General features: G+C 57.9%; 1 protein-coding gene across 2 annotated transcripts in view; it reads right to left on the bottom strand.

Moving 5' to 3' along the window:
* Positions 1 to 21084, bottom strand: part of N4BP1 (NEDD4 binding protein 1) — a 30446-nt gene that overhangs the window by 8406 nt on the left and 956 nt on the right. For both annotated transcript variants that reach the window (XR_011468933.1, XM_070399065.1), the window contains exons 2-3: positions 6325 to 7967; positions 533 to 663 (exon numbers count right to left, since the gene is read on the bottom strand). Coding sequence is in view for 1 of the 2 variants with exons in the window: in XM_070399065.1 (XP_070255166.1) it covers positions 533 to 663; positions 6325 to 7967 (1774 nt within the window). In the remaining variant the exon portion in view is untranslated. The remainder of the gene's footprint in view (positions 1 to 532; positions 664 to 6324; positions 7968 to 21084) is intronic.

The raw sequence follows: 21084 nt of genomic DNA, 5'->3' as shown, positions 1-21084 counted from the left end.
TGATCACAGAAATGATGTGCATTCGCTCCGGGCAGACCATTAAAAGGCCACTCTGCCCCGGCCAGTGTGGCTGCTGGCTGGGTGGCGTCCTCTCCCACGCACCCATCCCTCCCCGGTCAGGGCGCGTGCAGGAGGCTCACATCGATTTCTCACTCTCTCTTCCTCTCTCTAAAAATCAATTTTAAAATCTTTAAAAAAATGTACATTCTATTTGAGGGCTCTAAATTTATCAAGTGACCACTTTCAAAAATAACATTTAAAGAGGCAGAAACCCAGCCTGATGAAAGAGAAACGGCCAAAAGCTTTTTTTAAAAAAAAAGACATTATTTAACCTCCGTCTACATAACCCACTCCAATGTGACCTCCCGAGAATGGGCGCCAAGCCCCGGCCGCGCCTGTGCTGCCCGCTCTCCCGGCTCCTGTGCTGGGCAGCAGGTGCCCCCTCCCCCCAAAGCTGCGCCTGCCCACGAGCGCGAGCGGCCATGACCAGCCGAGGCCTCGCAAGCCGGCTCGGACCCCGGGGGCGGCTCACCCGTGACGTTGGGGTCGCGCCGGGTCCTCCACTGCGGCACGAACACGGTGATGTTGCGGTTCCCCAGCTTCCAGAAGTACTCGACCGCGATGGCGATGCCGCGACAGGAGAAGAACTTCTTCAGCCCGTGGCTGTGGGGACACAAGCGCGACTGTGGGCAGCGGCTGGGGGAGTGACAGGCCGTCACCCCGCGGCTCCCAGAGGCGGGGCTTCCTGCTGCGGGGGCTCTGTGCCGTGGGGGGCTCCTGCCCGTGGGGGAGGGGGTGCAGAGCACACCCCCCTGCAGCTGGAGGACGGACACTTGCGGGAGCGACTCAGAAACGCCCGGAGGCCCTGGCACTGCAGCCACAGCTCACAGCACGGCCCGGGCTGGTGACGGCGAAAGCGAGGGCGGGATTGGGCGGCAGCGGCCTGTCCAGAAGCACACGAGGCGGCGAGGAGGCAGCCACAAGCCATTTGCTCCGGGAAACAGGCTGCGGGTGGTTCTCATAGAAGCGGGACAGGTGTCTGTGTGTGTGTGTTTGTCTGTGTCTTTGTGTGTGTGTGTGTGTCTGTCTGTGTGTGTGTGTTTGTCTGTGTGTGTCTGTGTCTTTGTGTCTGTGTGTGTGTGTCAGTGTCTTTGTGTGTTTGCCTGTGTGTGTTTGTCTGTGTGTGTCTGTCTGTCTGTGTGTCTGTGTGTGTCTCTGTGTGTGTCTCTGTGTGTGTGTGTGTGTCTGTGTGTCTCTGTGTGTCTGTGTGTCTTTTTTTTAATCTTTAAAAAGAATAAATGACTTGGCAGGCGTGGCTTAGTGGTTGAGCATTGACCTAGGAACCAGGAGGTCACGGTTCGATTCCCGGTCAGGGCACAGGCCCGGGTTGTCGGCTCCATCCCCAGGTGGGGGCGTGCAGGAGGCATCTGGTCCATGATTCTCTCTCATCGTTGATGTTTCTATCTCTCTCTCCCTCTCCCTTCCTCTCTAAAAAAAAAAAAAAAGAAGAAGAAGAAGAATATATCATCCCAGTCGCTTAAGCCAGGAAGGCCAGAGCTGATGGCAACCGCAGCCAGAACAAAACACAGCTGCGTGGACCCCTTGGTTTTCCTCAGAACCAGGGCACACGTGGGCCCTGGGGAAGACACAGCACCTTAGAGAAAGGCACCGACAAAGGCTGCAAAGGGCCTCCCTAGCTCACTGCGAGGGCACAGGCGTGTGGAGCCCTTCCCTCCTCGCCTCTAACGCTTCCTGACGCACAGCGGGGACCCCGGAGGGAGGGGACCCAGCCCACCCCACCCCACGGGGCACCGAGGAAACGGCTGGAGACACAATCAGATGGCATTCTGCCGCCCCGGGCCCCTCACGGCTCAGAGGGGAGCTTGGAGGCAGTTCTAGAAACACTAGCTCTAAACTAATTCCAAAACGTCACCCTCAGTGACGAGATCGCACCACCTGTGGTCACCTGAAACATTTGGTGGAGAACACACAGATTTACCCGAAAACAAAACTACGGGAGAAAGGGGAGTGCCACACTACCGTCCTCCAAGCAATACAGCGGGTCCTCCCCGCCCCCCACCCCCCCCCCAGGCAGCACTGTGCTGCCCTCGCTGCCCCCGGGCCCGCCTGCCAGCCACCCGGAGCCTGGGGACAGGTGCACCCGGACCAGCTGTCCACGCCGACCCAGACAAGGCGCCGGGCACAGCAACCCTCTCTGTCCACTGAGAAGACGACGCTCAGGGCTCACAGTGCCAAAGGCAAAAGGAGTGGGCACCGGCCTGGGCAGTATCATCTAGTGGTCCCCCCACTGTCGCAGGCAGCCAGCCAGCAGGAAGTGTCCAACGCAGGAAGGAGGTGGGTTACGGGGGGATGAAAACGGAGGACAAGGGCCCAGGCCAGTGTGCTCAGTGGTTAGAGCGTCGGCCGGCAGACGGAAGGGTCTCGGGCTCGATTCGGGTCAAGGGCGTGCCCCTCGGCTTCAGGCGCCATCCCCGGCCCCCCAGTTGGGTGTGTGTGGGAGGCAACCAATCGATGTGTCTCTCTCACATGGATGTTTCTCTCTCTCGCTGTCTCTCCCCCTCCCTTCCACTCTCTCTCCCTCTTAAAAAAAAAAAAAATCAACGGGAGGGGGGAAAATATCCTGGGGTCAGGATTACCAAACACAACAACAAGGAACCGATGGCATCAGCGGGGAAAGTGAAACCTCTCCCAGTGGTCCCGGAGAGAACCGCTCCGTCTGTGGCTCCCGCTTAGCAAAGAGCCGGAACCTGCCGTGGGGCAACCGGCATGGACAGGGTCACACAGCTCGGCCAGCGGGGGCGGCCTCAGCCCTGAGGAAAACCCGCCCAGGGTCAGGTGCTCGCACGCGGGGCCCACAGAGCAGCGCCGGCCCCACTCGATGCCGGGGACTCGCCGCAGCCATTTCCATTGACTCATCCTGAGTCACTCACGGTGACCAAGGGGAAAAACCAGGTACAGATCTGTGTCACCCGCAGCCCGGGGGGTGCTGGGAATTTCTCACGGGGCACGACCTGCGGGCAGAAGCCCGGCGACCGGTGGGGTCCCAAGACCCTGTTGCTAAGGACCCAGATTTCCTGGTGAGCGAGGTCCCCGACGGGCGGGGTGGAAGGAGTGAGGTGCGCTCGGCAGGGCGTCAGCATGAGCATCATTATCAACGTGGGCATCCAACGGTGCCCAGGCCCCCTAGTCCCGCCTCCATTTCTACGGGCAGAGGCAGGGTGTCCGGAGGGAAGGGACCGTCCGGGCCGCATCTCATGCCTGTGTTATCTCAGACAAGATTTCCAGGCCACTTTATGTTGTGCAAATTCCAGATAATCTTTACCTCACAGAGCGGGTGTGCAGTTTGTTTTGAAAGATGAAGTACAGCCCTAACCGGTTTGGCTCAGTGGATAGAGCGTCGGCCTACGGACTCAAGGGTCCCGGGTTCGATTCCGGTCAAGGGCATGTACCTTGGTTGCGTGCACATCCCCAGTAGGGGGTTTGCAGGAGGCAGCTGATCGATGTTTCTCTCTCATTGATGTTTCTAACTCTCTATCCCTCTCCCTTCCTCTCTGTAGAAAATCAATAAATTAAAAAAAAAAAAAAAAGAAAGATGAAGTACATGCCCTGGTCGGTGGGGCTCAGCTGGTTGAGCATCATCCTGGGCACCCAGGGGTCGCCAGTTGGATTCCCAGCCAGGGCATATGCCCAGGTCGCAGGTTCTACCGATGTTTCCCTCTCTCCCTCCCCCTTCCTCTCTCTCGACAACTACAATCCATACAAACTTTTTTTTTTTTAATATATTTTATTGATTTTTTACAGAGAGGAAGGGAGAGGGATAGAGAGTTAGAAACATCGATGAGAGAGAAACATCGACCAGCTGCCTCCTGCACATCTCCCACTGGGGATGCACCCGAAACCAAGGTACATGCCATTGACCGGAATCGAACCCGGGACCTTTCAGTCCGCAGGCCGACGCTCTATCCACCGAGCCAAACCGGTTTCGGCCATAAAAACTTAAAAAAAAAAAAAAAGATAAATTATAGTACCTAACACATATCGGTTTCAGCTTTAAGATTCCAAATACTTGTTAAATTAAATATATGGCCTCAAAGTTGAACCTAAATTGATTATTGAAATAGCAACTGGAATTGCAAGTTATAAATGGGTGGTGAAAAGTCATTTAAAAAGTCCTAGTCTTTTCTTTTTTAAAAAAACAAACAAACTGATTTTAAAGAGAGAGGAAAGGAAAGAGAGAGAGAAAAATTGTTGTTCCACCTAGCTATGCATTCTTGTATGTGGCCTGACCGGGGATCAAACCCACAGCCTTGGCTTATCAGGATGATGCTCTAACCGACGGAGCCATACCCGCCAGGGCCTAGAAGCCTCATCTTTAACAACCTCCGCTCTCATTCATTCTTCCTGTGACTGAGCGCCAGGTGCCAGGCACCATGACCTTGGGGGGCGCTCGGAGAACAGACCAGACACGGTCACTTTCTTCATGGAACTCGGAGTCTATAGTTCACATTTCACATAAAGCAGTTAATTTAGAATAAGGGTGAATGTTTTCCCAACGCCTAAAAAATGTAGGTGAGATAATCAACAAAAAACCATCATTTTAAAGTGAACAATTCCGTGGTGTTTAGGACACAACCACCGCTTCTATCTTGTTCCAAAACATTTCCACCCGTTAAGCCATCTCTCTCCAGAATAAGTTAATTTTAATCACTGATAGTTTCAAACCCACCTACATCAGGCTGTAAGTCTGTCTTCTTTGTGAAAATGGTGCTTTAAAGCTGAGACATCTTGTGAATTCAGAGAAAATGGAAACCCTCCCCAAACTATCAGTTTTTTAAAAATTCGCAGAAGTCAGCTTGTGGTTTCCCTGAGAGCACTGATTCAGAGGTTTTCAAGGGCAGGAGGGTGCCCCAGGGTGTTAGGGAAACCCTGGGAGCCTGTTGGGCTGTCACATGACTGGTGGGGGGGGGCATTCTGGCCACAGTGGGAGGGGCCAGATATGCAAATCACCCTGTCTTGGATACACACACAGCTCCGAGCCCCAGCAGCCCCTCTGAGAGATGCACTACTACTCCAAATAGGTTTTAAGGGACGTGTCATTACTGCGCTGGCTGGTGTGGCTCAATGGATAGAGCATCGGCCTGTGGACTGAAGGGTCCCAGGTTCAATTCTGGTAAACAGCACATGTCCAGGTTGTGGGCTTGATCCCCAGCAAGGGGGTGTGCAGGAGGCAGCCGATCAATCACGCTCTCTCATCGTTGATGTTTCTATCTCTCTCCCCCTCTCCCTTCCTCTCTGAAATCAATAAAACACACACACACACACAAAGTGTCGTTAACAACACTTATCCTGGGTTAATTTGCATTTCTTATTCTTTGAACAGCAATCTGGGAAATCTTTCCACATACAGAAAAATGACCAAGGATTAATGTTACTCACAATCGTGACCTACACGATTTATATCATCATTTGGCTCCAAACATTGTGACAGTGAGGAACTTGTGCTGGCGGGCTGTGACTGCAGCGCACTGACACTTTCCTTAGATAACGCGCAGCTGTGGCCATTCGCTGGGCTTCCCCGGAGGAACTGCCGACAGCACAGCGAAGGCCAGCAAACACACTGTTTGGAATCAGACACGTTCACGCATCTTTTTACTGCCTCTCCTCAAGCTTCGGGTGCAAGGCTGGCTCTTTCTCCCCCCCCCCCTTTTTTTTTTGACAGCAAGGGACAGAATCAATAATTCATTAAAAAAAAAATAAAAAGAATCCTCTTACTTTAAAAAATAGATACTAAAATAATTGTGGGTGAAATGACACATGTGAGCCTGGCAGGGGTGCTCAGTGGTTGAGCGTCCACCTATGAACTAAGAGGTCACGGTTCGATTCCCAGTCAGGGCACAGGCCCGGGTTGCAGGCTCCATCCCCAGGTGGGGGCCTGCAGGAGGCAGCCGATCCATGATTCTCTCTCATCATTGATGTTTCTATCTCTCTCTTCCTCTCTGAAATCAATAAAAATACATTCTTTAAAAAACTAAGCATTTAAAAGTCTCCGCACTGCTTATCACCGGGCAAAGCGATGTGAAAAGACACCCTTTCCATCATCTCCTGCCCCCGAAATGCAAGGCCCGCAGGTGGACCAAGCGATGGATCTAGAAGGTGGAGCAGCAAGGCTTCCCACCCAGCTGCTCCCTGCAGGGAAGCTCAGACCGACTAGACACACACAGGACCGTCCCCCCAACGCACGCAATCCTGGGGTGCTGCTTGGGGTGCTTCTGGGAACCAGTGTGCGCGGCCGCGTGGACTTACGTGATGGCGACGTTGCTCCCGTCGATGACGATGTGCTTCAGGTCTGTCCTCCCTGGCTCGTTCCTCAGCTCCAGCTTGTAGGGCACCTTCAGGGTGTCTCGGAACCTCTGCACCCCCGTCACCGAGGAGTCGATGTGATCGGAGAACCCGGCTGAGAGCCCCAGCGGGGGCAGCGGCGTGGCCGGGAGGGGCTGGCAGCTCGGCCTGGACTGCGGGGAGCCGAGGCAGCCGGCCCGGCTCTCACAGGCCGACTTGAGATGGTTGGGGAGCAGGGCCTCTCCGTGCGGCTGCACCCCATTCTCGGGGAAAACCGGAATCCTGGGCTGGTGACCTGACACTCCCCTCGAAACAAAACTGGGGCTCGAGGGGGCGACGGAGGGGGCAAAGCCATCGATTTCCAGGTCCATGTTCCCGCCGTAGTTGGGGTGCGGCCCCCAGGGCTCCGGCCTCTGCTCCATCGGCCCTGTTTTGTAAGTGTTCATTCTGCAGTTTGAGGTACACGGTTTTGATTCCGCTTTGAACGGTAGCGGAGGAAATTTCTTCACCGTATTTTGCTGTGCGTGAGCTTGCACTTTCTTTGGGGTGGAATCCACGGTGAACTCGTTGGTGCTGCTACAAACTCCCTTGTGTTTGGCTTTGCTGGTCTCAGGCGCAGACTCCCGCTCCTCCTGGCTCCGCCTGTTCTCCTTCTCGATTTCCTCCAGCAGCAGCAGGGGCTCGGCGGACGGCCCGTACTCCCGGATGACCTTCTCCACGATGTCCTGCGAGTAGCCCATGGTCTTGAAGAAGTTCACCAGGATGTTGTGCTCCATCTCCTCGGTGGTGTCTTTCCCGTCTGGGCTTAACCCGTCCGGCTCGCTGGGCGCCTCGGACAGGTCGGCGAGGACAGCTGCAGCGGCCGGCTTCGCGTCCGGCGCCGGCTCGCCCACCTCCATGTTTTCCAGGGAAAACTGCTTCTTGGTGTGCCGCTCCTCGGAGTCGGAGGACCGCCTCTTGTGGCAAGCCCTGCCCCGGCCCGGCTCGTCCTCGGGGGCCAGGCCGTTGACAGGAGGGAAGAGCGCGTCTTGGGCGCTAGAGAACACGGTGTCCATTTGTTTCGTGAGCTCGGAAACGGGGGTCCCGGCCCCGCTTCTCGCCTCCTCCCGCACAGCCGCCCCGTCCACGCTCAGCCCCGTGGCCGCGCTGGGTGCGCCCGCCGTCAGTTCAGGCCCTCCGATCTCGATCTCAATGAAGTCATCGTCTCCCGCCTCAGACAGGGTGTCCTCCCCCACCGTGAGCGCCAACAGCTCCTTCTTCAGGGACGTGGGCAGGATCAGCAAGTCCATGGCGTAGTTGTCGGCGCGCGCCTCCACGACCTGCCGGAACTCCCTCTTCACCTCCGACTCCTTCTGGCAGCCGGGCAGGCTCTCGCGACTCTCGAAGAGCTTCACGAACTGCTGGACGTGGCTGCGGGCCATGACCACGGCCTCGGCGCTGCCCCGGATGCCCAGCAGCCCCACGTCCAGCACGCAGAGGTCGGCGCAGGTGTCCTGGATCAGGCTCTCGAGGAACAGGCCCCGCAAGCCCACGAAGATGCAGTGCATGGCCTTGGGGTAGTGCTCCCGCTCCTCCAGCTCCGGCTCGCAGACGCCCTTGATGTACTCCTGCAAGAGAGGAGAGGGTCAGCTCACAGGGCCACAGAGGCCAGGCCGTGCACAAGGGGAAAGCAGGCCCATACCTGGGGACAGGGTGTGATTCAAACAAAGGGCTTAAAGCAGGGGTCCTCAAACGTTTTAAACAGGGGGCCAGTTCACTGTCCCTCAGACCGTTGGAGGGCCGGACTATAGTTTAAAACTATGAACAAATTCCTATGCTCACTGCACATATCTTATTTTGAAGTAAAAAAACAAAACGGGAACAAATACAATATTTGTATTTGCATGTGGCCCGCGGGCCGTAGTTTGAGGACCCCTGGTTTAAAGTAACCGTCGTGAGCCTGGCCGGCCTGGCTCAGTGGTTGAGCGTCGACCTATGAACCAGGAGGTCATGGTTCGATTCCTGGTCAGGGCACAGGCCCAGATTGCAGGCTCCATCCCCAGTAGGGGGTGTGCAGGAGGCAGCCGATCCAGGATTCTCTCTCATCATTGATGTTTCTCTCTCTTACTCCCTCTCCCTTCCTCTCTGAAACCAATAAAAACATATATATATATTTTTTATAAGAAATAGCAGTAGATTGTTTAATATTTAGGTAACCATCTGAAGAAGCAGTTAAAACCAGTAAAGTGTAGCTGCCCCTAGAGGTTGGGGGGCAGCAGCGAAACTGCTGCTCTGACTACAGAAACCCGGGAGCCACCTGCCGCTCGTTTGCACCCGGGGAACACCTTCTAATTTTAACAGGAAGTGAGCGAGGAGACCCCGGCATTCCCGATGCCGCCGCGGGGACAGCTGGGCCCCGACCTCAAGTCCTGCCCATTCTTGTTGAGGTGAGGAACCCCGGCAGCGATGGAATACGGGGTGACGCATCTTCGAGACAATTATTTTCTCCCATTTCTGTTGCTTTTCTGGATGAGGGTCATTGAAGACTATTCTGCAAGAAGATCTGTCCAAAGACTAGCACATCTGCAGCTAATTAACTGTACAGTTTAGGACGCCCTCGATCCTACACAACCGCAGAAAACGTAACATTCAACCGGGTGCTGAGGCAGACAGGTAACTGCACAGATGAGTGGAAAACCCCGACTTTGAGTTAAAAAAAAAAAAGACTTTATTTTTTAAAGCAGCTTTAGGTTCAGGGCAGAATTGAGCAGGTACAGAGATTTCCCACATGATCATCGCAGAAGTCCCCGTTTCTATCACCTTAAGTCAACGTTCTACCTTTGAACCCACAGAAAATACCCTGAAACTGTCGATCGGGTCTGTTATTTACAAACACTTTACGTAGCTTCTACAATCCTTTCCTGCAAGTGATGCTCTCTGGGATGCATCCAGATACATACTATTTAGATTATTGTCTTTCGGAGAAAAAAATCATCAAGTTAATGCTGGATCCCTAAGAGCCATGGCTGTGGGGGGCAGGCACAGGGGGGCTGGCAGAGAAACGCACCCAGCGGAGCTGTCTGGCTTCGCCCCCGACAACCAAGACCACGGCTGCAATGCCAGCTGCAGAGTAGTTGTTGTTGTGTGTGTGTGTGTGTGTGTGTGTGTGTTTAATGTTTTCATTGACTTTGTTTTTAGAGAGAGGAGGGGAGAGAGACAGAAACATCAGTGAGAGAGGGACACCACTGATTGTCTGCCTGCTGCACGGCCCGACTGGGGATGGAGCCTGCAAACGAGGTACGTGCCCTCGACCTGAACCGAACCTGGGGCCCTGAAGTCTGCAGACTGGCGCTCTAACCACTGAGCACACCGGCCAGGGCCAACGGCATAGTGTTTTTTAAAGATACTTTTATTATTTCAGAGAGGAAGGGAGAGGGAGAGATAGAAACATCAATGATGAGAGAAAATCATTGATCGGCTGCCTCCTGCACGCCCGCCACTGGGGATTGAGCCTGCAACCTGGGCATGTGCCCTTGACTGGAATTGAGCCCAGGACCCCTCAGTCAGCAGGCTGACGCTCTATCCACTGAGCCACACCAGATAGGGTGAACAGCATAGTTTTGAGGAGTTGTGTGTGTGTGTGTGTGTGTGCGCGTGCGCACGCACGCATGCCCCAAAAGACATGAGTAATTTGTCCCTTCAGAATTACTCAATTTTTTTCATTAATAATTGACTCTTGAGAATTACTAAGTAACAACAATTGATTTTTATACTCAAGTTCAGAGGTGAGCAATAAAGTATACAGTATTACTCCATTCTAGGAGACGTCTGGCCGTCACGTGGATGGATGAGAAAGATTCTGTGGACCCAAATAGCCATCATTTGCATTTGGCTGCATTTGCTATCTGAACATTTGAATGTTAGTCAAAAACTGTCTCCCCATCCTGCAATATTCATATCGTGTTTTAAAAAATCTTTATTTGCCCTAACCGGTTTGGCTCAGTGGATGGAGCGTCAGCCTGCGGAATGGAGGGTCCCGGGTTCGATTCCGGCCAGGGGCATGTGCCTTGGTTGCGGGCGCATCCCCAGTGGGGGGTGTGCAGGAGGCGGCTGATCGGTGTTTCTCTCTCATCGATGTTTCTGACTCTCTGTCCCTCTCTCTTCCTCTCTGTGAAGAATCAATAAAATAAATTTTTAAAAAAATTTTTATTGTTGCCCTAACCGGTTTGGCTCAGTGGCTAGAGCGTCGGCCTGCGGACTGAAGGGTCCCGGGTTCGGTTCCAGTCAAAGGCATGTACCTTGGTTGAGGGCACGTCCCCAGTAGGGGGTGTGCGGGAGGTAGCTGATTGATGTTTCTCTCTCATCGATGTTTCTAACTCTCTATCCCTCTCCCTTCCTCTCTGTAAAAATCAATAAAATATATTAAGTAAATAAATAAATAAAAATAAAAATCCTTATTGTTGAAAGTATTACATATCCCCCTTCCCCCACTGACCTCTGCTAGCCCTCTCACCCTCCACCCAGGCTCTCATCCCCCTACTATCTGTGTCCATGGGTTATTGTTGTTGTTTTTTAAATTGATTTTAGAAAGAGAAAGGGAGGGAGGGAGGGAGAGAGAGAGAGAAACATCAATGTGAGAGAGAAACATTGATCGGTTGCCTCCCATCAGGGACTGAACCCGAAACCTGGGCATGTGCCCTGGCCGGGAGCGGAGCCCACCACCGTTCCCCGTACGGGATGATGCTCCACCCACTGAGCCACACCGGCCAGGGCTTCCTGTTGTTTACATTACTCAGGCGTTTAAGAAAAAAGGGGGGGCATATAACACATATCACAGCCTCCCTTTCATGTGCAAGATGAGTCTCTATCAGACCACCCTCTACAGTCTCAGCTCTTCTCAACTCGCACATCGTGTCACGAACCTGGAGGGACGCGAGCTAGGACCAGGGGGACCCACGGGGCTGTTGGAGAGCCTGCAGGCTGCCTCAGCACCCCCCACCACCCCCCACCACCCCCCACCACCCCCCACCACCTCCCACCACCCCCCACCTCCTCCCACCTCCTCCCACCTCCTCCCACCACCTCCCACCACCTCCCACCACCCCCCATCTCCTCCCACCTCCTCCCACCACCTCCCATCTCCTCCCACCTCCTCCCACCACCTCCCACCACCTCCCACCTCCTCCCACCTCCTCCCACCACCTCCCATCTCCTCCCACCTCCTCCCACCACCCCCCACCACCCCCCACCACCTCCCACCACCCCCCACCACCTCCCACCACCCCCCCCACCACCTCCCACCTCCTCCCACCTCCTCCCACCTCCTCCCACCACCTCCCACCACCCCCCATCTCCTCCCACCTCCTCCCACCACCTCCCACCTCCTCCCACCACCCCCCACCACCTCCCACCTCCTCCCACCACCTCCCACCACCTCCCACCACCCCCCACCTCCTCCCACCACCTCCCACCACCCCCCACCACCTCCCACCACCTCCCACCTCCTCCCACCTCCTCCCACCACCTCCCACCACCCCCCACCACCTCCCACCTCCTCCCACCACCTCCCACCACCTCCCACCACCTCCCACCTCCTCCCACCACCTCCCACCACCTCCCACCACCCCCCATCTCCTCCCACCTCCTCCCACCACCCCCCACCACCTCCCACCTCCTCCCACCTCCTCCCACCACCTCCCACCACCCCCCCACCTCGGATCACGGCACACGCAGGAGGGGCCCTGCCGGCTCGTCCCCCGACCGCGTGTAGTTGGTAACAGGTGCCTGGACGTGCGGAGGGAACAGCACAGGCGCGGCCTGCGAAGCACCCGGATGGCACAGGCACAGAACAAGCTCGACCGAGCCGGAGGTTAGAGGCCGGAGCGACCCGCTCGGCTGTCACGAGCGCGGGTCTGGCCGACGTGGGCAGCTGCCAGGAGGGGAGCTGTGCCCGGCACCAGGCGGCAGCAGACACGTGAGCCAACGCAGACGGTTGAGGGAGAAGACACGCAGGCCAGGAGGGTCTCGCACATGGCAGGGGGTCCCTAACACGGCCGCTCGATGCCACACCAGGCTGCGGGCTCTCGGCGGTTCTGAGGCGCCTCAAACCCACAGGTCCCACTGGTCCCACAGCTTCCCCGCCTGCCCCGGGGCCGGTCCCTTCGGTGCGGCCGTGGCTGTCGCCTGGAATCGGCGCTCCCCTCTCATCGTGGGGCCTCGCGGACCTCAGTCCGTGACCACAGGAACCGGCTCTGCCCTCCGCTCCCCTCCGGCCAGTGTCCAGGCGCCGGGAGCAAGCGCACCGGTCGCACTCCCCACGCGGACACTCCCTAGGCCCCCGCTGCGGCCGATGGGGGTTCGAGACCCCCAGGCCCGCACTCAAGTCCTCTGTGTTTCCATTCTCACACGCTGCTCATTTTCACAGCCCGATCTGACCTTGACCTTCCACCTCTGATCCAAAAACACATCCCAGAGGAGGCGGGGGGCGGGGAGGGATGTTCATCTGCTTTCTACCCGCCGTGGTGGCGTCTGAAACCGGAGCATCTGCGCACCTTCACCAGACAGGGTGGGCCCTGAGCAGGGAGAACCGCTCTGCGGGGGGCACCGGCCGTGTCAGGGCACAGCTGGGGGGGGGGGGGTTGCCCCTGGCGCCTCAGGGATAAGGCTGGGCATTCTGCCAAACATCCTACAAAGCCCGGCACAGCCCCCACCACCAAGTGCCAGGGACCGAACCGTGGGCAGAGCCGCTGCGGGGACGTGGCCATTAATAAATGCCTGACAAGTACACGTCCAGGCGGGAACCGGAGGGGGGACAGCCGATAGGACCCTATCAGCCAATGTCGCCCCAATAAATGTCATAACAATGAAAGCAGCAGCAGCGTGGGAAACACCAGCTGACATCGCTCGGTACCGACGATGTGGTGCCACTGTTTGAGAAAGGGGCTAACATGGCCAGAAAGAGGTGTGCGCTCCGTTGTAATAAGGGCACACGGTTAAGGAAAACTACCCAATACTCCTAAGGAGGCGGGAGGAGGCCTTTCGGTCCCAGGGAGCACGTCCACGGACGACGCGATGCTCTGGGAGACGTATTCTGACTCACTTCCGTAGCAGGTTTGGGCCAGGACTGCGAGGCCACGTGCTGAAACACGGGCGCCTGTCCAGCAGAGATGCCGGTGGCCTCGGTCTGGGAGGAGAGGGAGCCCCACGGGTCATGGTTTCACCGTCTCCAAGAGACTAGCCAGTTTGTATGTAATCAGGCAATTGTATCCCACCTCTCTCTCTCCCTCTCTCTCTGATATAACTCGGATTCTCTGCCCTGGCCAGTTGCTCAGTGGTTAGAACCTGTGCTGTATTCCCACTCACACCACGAGAAGGGTGTTTCATCTTGGCGCTGAGTGGATCCCAAGCAGAAAGAGAACCTACGGCGCTACTGCCCGCTGCTCCTCGTTCCCTGGCTCTGCTTTTGCTGTTTCCTCGCTCAGGACCGGGGGACCGGGGACCGGGGGCCAGGGCAGCCTCCACTCGGCCCAGCCTGCAGGGATCTGACTTTGCGGATCCGCCTGGCGGGGCACAGGGACCTGTTCTCCATGCGACGGGACCATAAGGGGCCGGGGCTGGGCTCTCTGCTGAGCGCTGAGCGGGCGCCTGTCCCAGGGAAGCCCTCGCAGCCGGGAGCGCCCAAGTCGGGAGCGCCGGCCCCGGCTGTGCTTTGGGCGGGGGGCGGGGGGGGGGGGGGGGGGGGGAGGCGAGGAGCGGGATTTACTTTTGATTGTGGCTGAGAGGGTGGGGGACAAAGAAAGCCGCAGCTCTCTGCACGTTTGTGCCTAAAAACGAGAAAAGCCTTTACTTCTCATGGTGTGAGTGGGAATGCATTCCGTCTCGAGGGATACTAATAAGTTAGATTACGATGTTTCTTTTCTTTTTAAAAAAATATATTTTATTGATTTTTTGCAGAGAGGAAGGGAGAGGGATAGAGAGTTAGAAACATCGATCAGCTGCCTCCTGCACACCCCATACTGGGGATGTGCCCACAACCAAGGTACATGCCCTTGACCGGAATCGAACCCGGGACCCTTGAGTCCGCAGGCCGATGCTCTATCCACTGAACCACTGGTCAGGGCACCATGTTTCTTAAAGAAGCTTGGTTCTAACTGGCTCATAGAGAACAAGCCTTGGCCTAACTCTGTGTTCCTAGAATTCCCAGAAAATAAAGAAACGACGCAGCTGGTGCTGATGTGTGAGCCCTTCCAGGACTCCGCCCCCCTCCCCCCCCCCCCGCCCCGCCCCAGAACCTCAAAAGTCACAGAAACAGATGCTTCGAGAGCATTTTTATTTTTATTCATGTCCTAAAAATAATCCTTAGAATAACGGATGGGATTGGATCAATTTAATGCTAATTTTAAAGCAGAAGTCCTCCCCCTGATGTTATTAACTTGGTTATGACAACAAAGTGATAACTTCACTTCTTCACCTGAACAACACCGGGGCCGATCAGGAGACACTGCGAACTGAAGGTGCGGGCGCAGGAAGGACGAGGATGCTGGTGACGGGCGGGCTGGAGGCCCAGCCACGGACGCCAGCGCAGCCGCCGCTCCCGCAGACACGAGGGGTCACGCGGCCCGCGCTCAGCAACACGGTGAACCACGAACTGTCAGCCCCAGACCAGCCAAACCTCCCCGGAGCGGGAAGGAACCCCTTAAAGTAACAGCGAAAAGGAATAATTCCGTTCCTTTAAACAAAAGCATTTTCCTATGTTGTTTCCCTAAGACATAACCTTGTTTAAAAAAAGTTCTTTAATTAATTATATAAGGACCCCCCCCCCCCATTTTGTTCTCGGATTGCAAAACTGCGAGCTGTATACAATGCCATTAATTCAGTGAAAAGGCGGCACAGAGACGTGGTCCTTGATTCGATGAAAACCCAGGACACGAGCCGGTAAGCAGACAGGGAAGGAAACGAGTCATGAGCAGTCACTACCCCCCCCCCCCCCCGCCCCCCGCCAACTCAGTGAGAGAACCCCTTATTTCCACATGCTGGCACAACCCCAAAGTACCAACCCCACAAAGGGCTGAACAAACCACCACTTCTTAAGAAGGCCATTTTCACAACCAGGGCGAGTAAAAAATATCATTCCTGGAAATGCAGAAGCAACGCCGGCCTCCTTTCTGGTAAAATCAAAACAAAAACCCGCCGTCGCCGCCCAGTGTGACATCGAGCCGTTTCCGCCGCTGGCAGGCCCACTGCTCAAGAACCCATTCAGGAAACCAGGGACCAAAAACAATAAAACAACCAACCAGAAAAGGCAGGAACAGACCAGAGGACGGGTACCGGGTTCTCGCAGAGGGAGATGAGACCCCTGCAGCCGGAGCCGTCCAGGCCCCTCCACAGACCGCACCTCCTCCCCCTCCTCCCCCTCCTGCTGCACAAATGTGACGTCAGAACTCAGAGCTGGGAAAGGACACCCGCCAACTCTTCCTCAGACCCCTGTTCCCTTCGTGTTCTTTTCCTCACAAGCTAAGGGCTCGTTCCCAGGTGCACTGTCATGTCAGTGTTGAGGGGCGACAGTCCTCCCAACTCCTCTCTCGCAAGCTCTCCAGGCGGCTCCGGGCAGGGCCCTGCTATGTCCCCCACTCCGGGCTCCTCCCTGTGAGGCCGGGGCTCCGGGCAGGCCCCTGCTATGTCCCCGGGGCTCTTTGCTGTGAGGCTGGGCTCCGGGCAGGCCCCTGCTATGCCCCCGGGCTCCTCGCTGCCGTGAGGCTGGGCCTGAGCCTGAGCCGGCACCTGGCAGGCAGCACGGGCAGCAAGCTCAGCGCCGACGGCTCCCGGACACACTGCACGCGGGGAGCCGGCCACTCACTTCCAATTCCTGCTCCTCTGCGAGCCTCCAGGGCAGGGTCCTGGCGCACCAGCTCCCTTTGGCACCGACGCCCGCACTGGACCCGGTGCCCTCGGCCCTGCAGGGCCTCCACGCCCCTCTCTCCGCCTCTCTAAGTGGAAAGGGACACGTCCACCTCACGCAGGACCAAGGAGCCTCCCCGCCTCCCCCCCTTGGCCCTCAGAATCCCCCACGGCCATGGTTCTGAGCCCGAATTCCTCTCTCACCACCCCTGGCGGCGTCTCCAGTGCTGACTGAACCTGCCCTCTATCAGCACACACCCCGCGCCCAAGGGGACGCAGGCCGAGGCCCGGTCCCCACTCACCCTGCATCCTGCCCCTCCTGCCCCACCCGCCCCCTCGCAGGCCCAGGTCACTGGACGTAGGAGGTCAGCCTTGGACGTGCTTGGGCTGCCCTAGCCCAGAGGCGGGCCTCTCGGAAACCCCGCGGGGCCGGGGGCCTTTCACCTTGTGGGCTGGCGCCCCAATACCCAGTGAGCGACCAGCACCCACCTGAGCATTTCGGGACCACGTCCTGCTTCAAAGTCAAGCCATCGCACCTTCCGTGGCCCTCCCTTCAGCCCCCCCCCCTCCCCCCCGTCCTCCCACGCTCTTCCCAACGCACTCCCACAGCCCCTCCTCCGCATCGCCCCACACAGCCCCCCCGTCTCCCAGCCCCCCCCCCACTTCCTGAGACAGGCCAACGGCCTCCCAGTGCCCACTTCCCCAAAGGAAGCACCCGCCCACCCCCACTCCTGCCTCGCCCACTACCTAACGGGGCCCCTCCCCTCCCCCCCGAAGGCCGCCAAGAGCTGAAGCTGGCCCGCCTGACGCTCAGCCTGACGCTCAGCACGCGTTTGGTCTCCTTTGGTTTGTTTTTTTTGAAAGAAGATGTGCAGTTGATCAGACGTCACCGGGCCCATTTCACACGGTGTAGCTGGCTCCTCCGAGGCCTGGGCACCTGCCCTCTCCCTCAGGGCACCAGCGAGCGCCGTCCCCCAGTTCCTTCCTACCCGCCAGCCACCTCCCCACGCCCCCCACGCCGCCCAACAAGAAACATCACAACTGGTGGCTCTCTGGTCTAAAGCAAGAGATTCTAACTCTTCCCGCTCGCCAGGCCGGGCTCCCTCCCGCCTCCTTCCTCCCCCCAGTGCCTGGCCCCCAGGGTCCCACCTGCTTTGCAGCTTCCATCCCACGAATGAGTGAACGAGGCCTCAGCGCAGGCACTTCCACTTCCTCTCTGAAGCTCGTCCACAAACGTGTGCCTGCACGTCTGCCCCGCCCCTCCCACGGGCCCCCGCGGACAATGCCCTCCTCTGGCTTTCCTCTCGCTCCAGGCACGGCCTCCCTGGCCCTGGCAGAGACACTGCGTGGCTACACAGGAGGCTCAACCCGCTCCCCAGTTTGTACGACCCCCAGCCAGCAAGGCAGGAGGTGAACGCGGGCGACGGCCTCTCCTTGGAGAGGTACGTGAGGCCATCGCTCTGGCTCACAACCCCCAGGCCTCCCACCGAGCCTGGTGCCTGGCCCTCATGCGGCCACTCCCCCTCCCGCCCTCCGCACTCAGGCCTGTGAGGAGCCGCGGTCTCGCATCATCGCTGTGATTCTGCACTCGCTCTTCTCTCTGGAGAGCCCGCTCACCCCCCAGCACCCAGCTGGGCAGAACCACCTCCCTCTCCGCTGACCTGGGTCACGTGGGCCACGGTGAGCAGTTTGTTTCCAAGTGTCTGCCCCCTGCCCGGCTGAGCTGTGGTCCCTTGAGGTCAGGAGGCAACAGTGAGTGCAATTCTTGGCACATTTTCTTTATTTCTTTATTTTTAAATATATTTGCATTGATTTCAGAGAGGAAGGGAGAGGGAGAGAGAGAGAGAAACATCGATGATGAGAGAGAATCATGGACCGGCTGCCTCCTGCATGCCCCCTACTGGGGATGGAGCCCGCAACCCGGGCCTGTGCCCTGACCGGGAATCGAACCCTGACCTCCTGGTTCCTAGGTCGACGCTCAACCACTGAGCCAGGCCGGCCGGGCTGGACACATTTTCTTTAAATGTCAGCTGCTCGGCCCCACCAAGCAACAGGCAGTCAAGGCACCCACCATCTTTTCTTTTCTGACACCAGGGCTGTCCTCTATCCCGGTCCCAGTGAGAACCGTGTCGCTCACGGGGAACAATGTCCCTTCCACAGAGGGGTCCTCTTGCCTCCAAACACAGACTTTCAGGCAGACCCGCCCCCGTGGGGACCCTCAGACTCCCTAACAGACGAGGCCGAGGCCAGGCCGCGCGCCCGGCTCCCCGAAGGCAGCTCGGAGCCGCGCCCCTGCTTCCCGGCTCCCAGGCCTCTGCTCCCAGCCACCGGCACTGGGATCTCCCAGGCTCTTCACCGGCAGCTGAAGCCGCTTCCTCCCCGAGCTTCCCTCTGACAGAGGGGGCCGCCGCGCCTGGGCCACCCTCTCCGCACCTCGCTAGTCCTGGGGCCCTAACTAACTCCGTCCCCATCTGCCCCTCTGGCCTGTGCGGACGGGGATCGGTATTTGAAAAGCCCGAAAGCCCAGTGCTGAGCCGCTGGATGCGCCCGGAACGGTGGCCCGCAGCTCCCCGTGACCACGCTCACCAGCCAGCCTTTCACCCCTTTCCTCCAGCTCTCCTCCCCCCGCACCCCTCCTCAGGGGACACACGGTAGGTGTTGACTAGATGTTGACTGTCTGCTTTCCTGTCCTTAACTTCAAACATCAAGTCAATGGTTTTCCCTCCCTCAAAAGAACGTAAAACAAACTGCAAGGCGAGTTAGCAAAAACCAAAAGCTACTCAGCTCCCTGTGAGCCTCGAGGGGAAACAAACAAGAAAAGGATTTCTGGCAAAGGCGAGGGTGGGGCTGTGAGTAACACATTTCACAGATAAGCGGGCAGGTGACACATGCTTCCCAGACACCGAGAGACACACCTTCTCCCATGAGCTCACGCCCAGCGGTGCGGGGACGGCAGGGACAGGGAGAGGACGGGGTGGCGGGGTCCGACGGGGGGGGGGGGGGGGGGGTGTCTGGTGAGAAGGGCAGCCAGTGTTGTGCCCAAGAAGCACTTTCCGTGCTCAGGGTGAGCCCAGAGTCAGGCCGCGCTGGAGCGGGCAGTGCGCCAAGCGGGGGAGCCCCCGTCAGACCCCAGGGCAGGTGTCCCCGGAGGGCGGCTGAGGCACGGAACTGGGCAGGTTGGTGATTGAAGTGTGTAACTCAGAGGGGTTCAGAGGGAGGGAGACAGGCCCTAGGACAGTGGTTCTGAACCTTCCTAAGGCCGTGACCCTTTAACACAGTTCCTCATGTTGTGGTGACCCCGATTTCATTGTGACAAATTGAACATAATTAAAGCATAGTGATTCATCACAAAAACAATATGTAATTATGTATGTGTTTTCCGACGGTCTTAGGCGACCCCTGTGAAAGGGTCATTCAACCCCCACCAAAGGGGCCGAGACCCACAGGTTGAGAACCGCTGCCCTAGGAGGTCCCAGGGCAGGAGAGGGGCTTTTGTGAGGGCTGGGACGAGAAGAGGGAGTGAGGCAGCGATCAGGGGGCACCCACCCAGAATGAGGGCTTATCTGCAGCAAAGGTGCGGGAAGGGGAGGTGGTGGCGGGAAGGGGAGGTGGTGGGGGGAAGGAGAGGTGGTGGCGGGAAGGAGAGGTGGTGGCGAAGGCCGCAGGCTTTCCTAAGGAACCTCAGGGCTCCGCCAGGCCAACCTCTCACCCCCCCGAGGACTGGGAAGGGCGGATCCGCTGTCCGGAGCCAGACAGATGGTTTAGAAACGGCAGAGCAGGAAAGCAAACCTGCTCCGACACCTACTGCGGAGAGGAATCACACAGTTAAGTGTTCTCTCCTCTAAACATGCTGAAAGCAAGCAGCCGGCTTTTCCATCCGAGAAAGTCAGGCGTCTCCGCGAGGCTTCAGGCGCCATGGCATTTCCGAAGTCCCAGGGAAGGTTCCCCTCGGGAGACAGGGCTCTGGAAGCGAACTCTGGAAAAGCCTGGAGAAGCTGGCACGTGGGAGGGGGCCAGAGAGGGCCATTGGGTGGCAGTTTGCGGCTGGAGGAGGGAGGGGCCCACTGGCCGCCTCCATCAGGTACAAGAGGAAAAGGCTGATCTAGAAGGTGAGTCACCACCTCAAAAGTTTCAGTTTCCCCAGCTGTGAATTTACTAGTAAAGAGAGAATAAAATCGGCCTCGTCGGATGTCTAAGGTTCGCAGTACATTTAGCTCGATGTCGGATAGAACAAGAAAGTAAGTGCGCGTCCTACCTAACATCACAAGAAACGATGCCGTTTTAAAACATTATCATTAAACATCCGCATCTCTTCTGCATACGCCTTGGGTCAGATCTTCAAAGGGGATTGAAACCCCCCCAGAGGTCCAGCCCTGCGCACCTCCCAGGGGCCACCGGCCCGGGCACCCCCAGCCCCACACCCCCCCAACTGCCCGCGCATCTCTAGCCCCGGGCACCCCCAGCCCCACACCCCCCCAACTGCCCGCGCATCTCTAGCCCCGGGCACCCCCAGCCCCACGCCCCCCCAACTGCCCGCGCATCTCTAGCCCCGGGCACCCCCAGCCCCACACCCCCCCCAACTGCCCGCGCATCTCTAGCCCCGGGCACCCCCAGCCCCACACCCCCCCCAACTGCCCGCGCATCTCTAGCCCCGGGCACCCCCAGCCCCACACCCCCCCCACCAGCCTCCGCGCACCCCCACCGGCCCTGCGCATCTCCAGCCCCGCGCATCCCCAGCCCCACACCCCCCCACCAGCCCCCGTGCACCCCCACCGGCCCTGCGCATCTCCAGCCCCGCGCACCCCCAGCCCCACACCTCCCCACCAGCTCCGGGCACCCCCACCGGCC

The sequence above is a fragment of the Myotis yumanensis genome, unplaced genomic scaffold, assembly GCF_028538775.1.
Source record: "Myotis yumanensis isolate MYYU_CA2020_CCGP unplaced genomic scaffold, mMyoYum1.0.hap1 SCAF_18, whole genome shotgun sequence".
In the NCBI taxonomy this organism is placed as follows: domain Eukaryota; kingdom Metazoa; phylum Chordata; class Mammalia; order Chiroptera; family Vespertilionidae; genus Myotis; species Myotis yumanensis.
The sequence above is the reverse complement of the archived record's forward strand: the minus strand, read 5'-3'. Positions and strand labels throughout refer to the sequence as shown.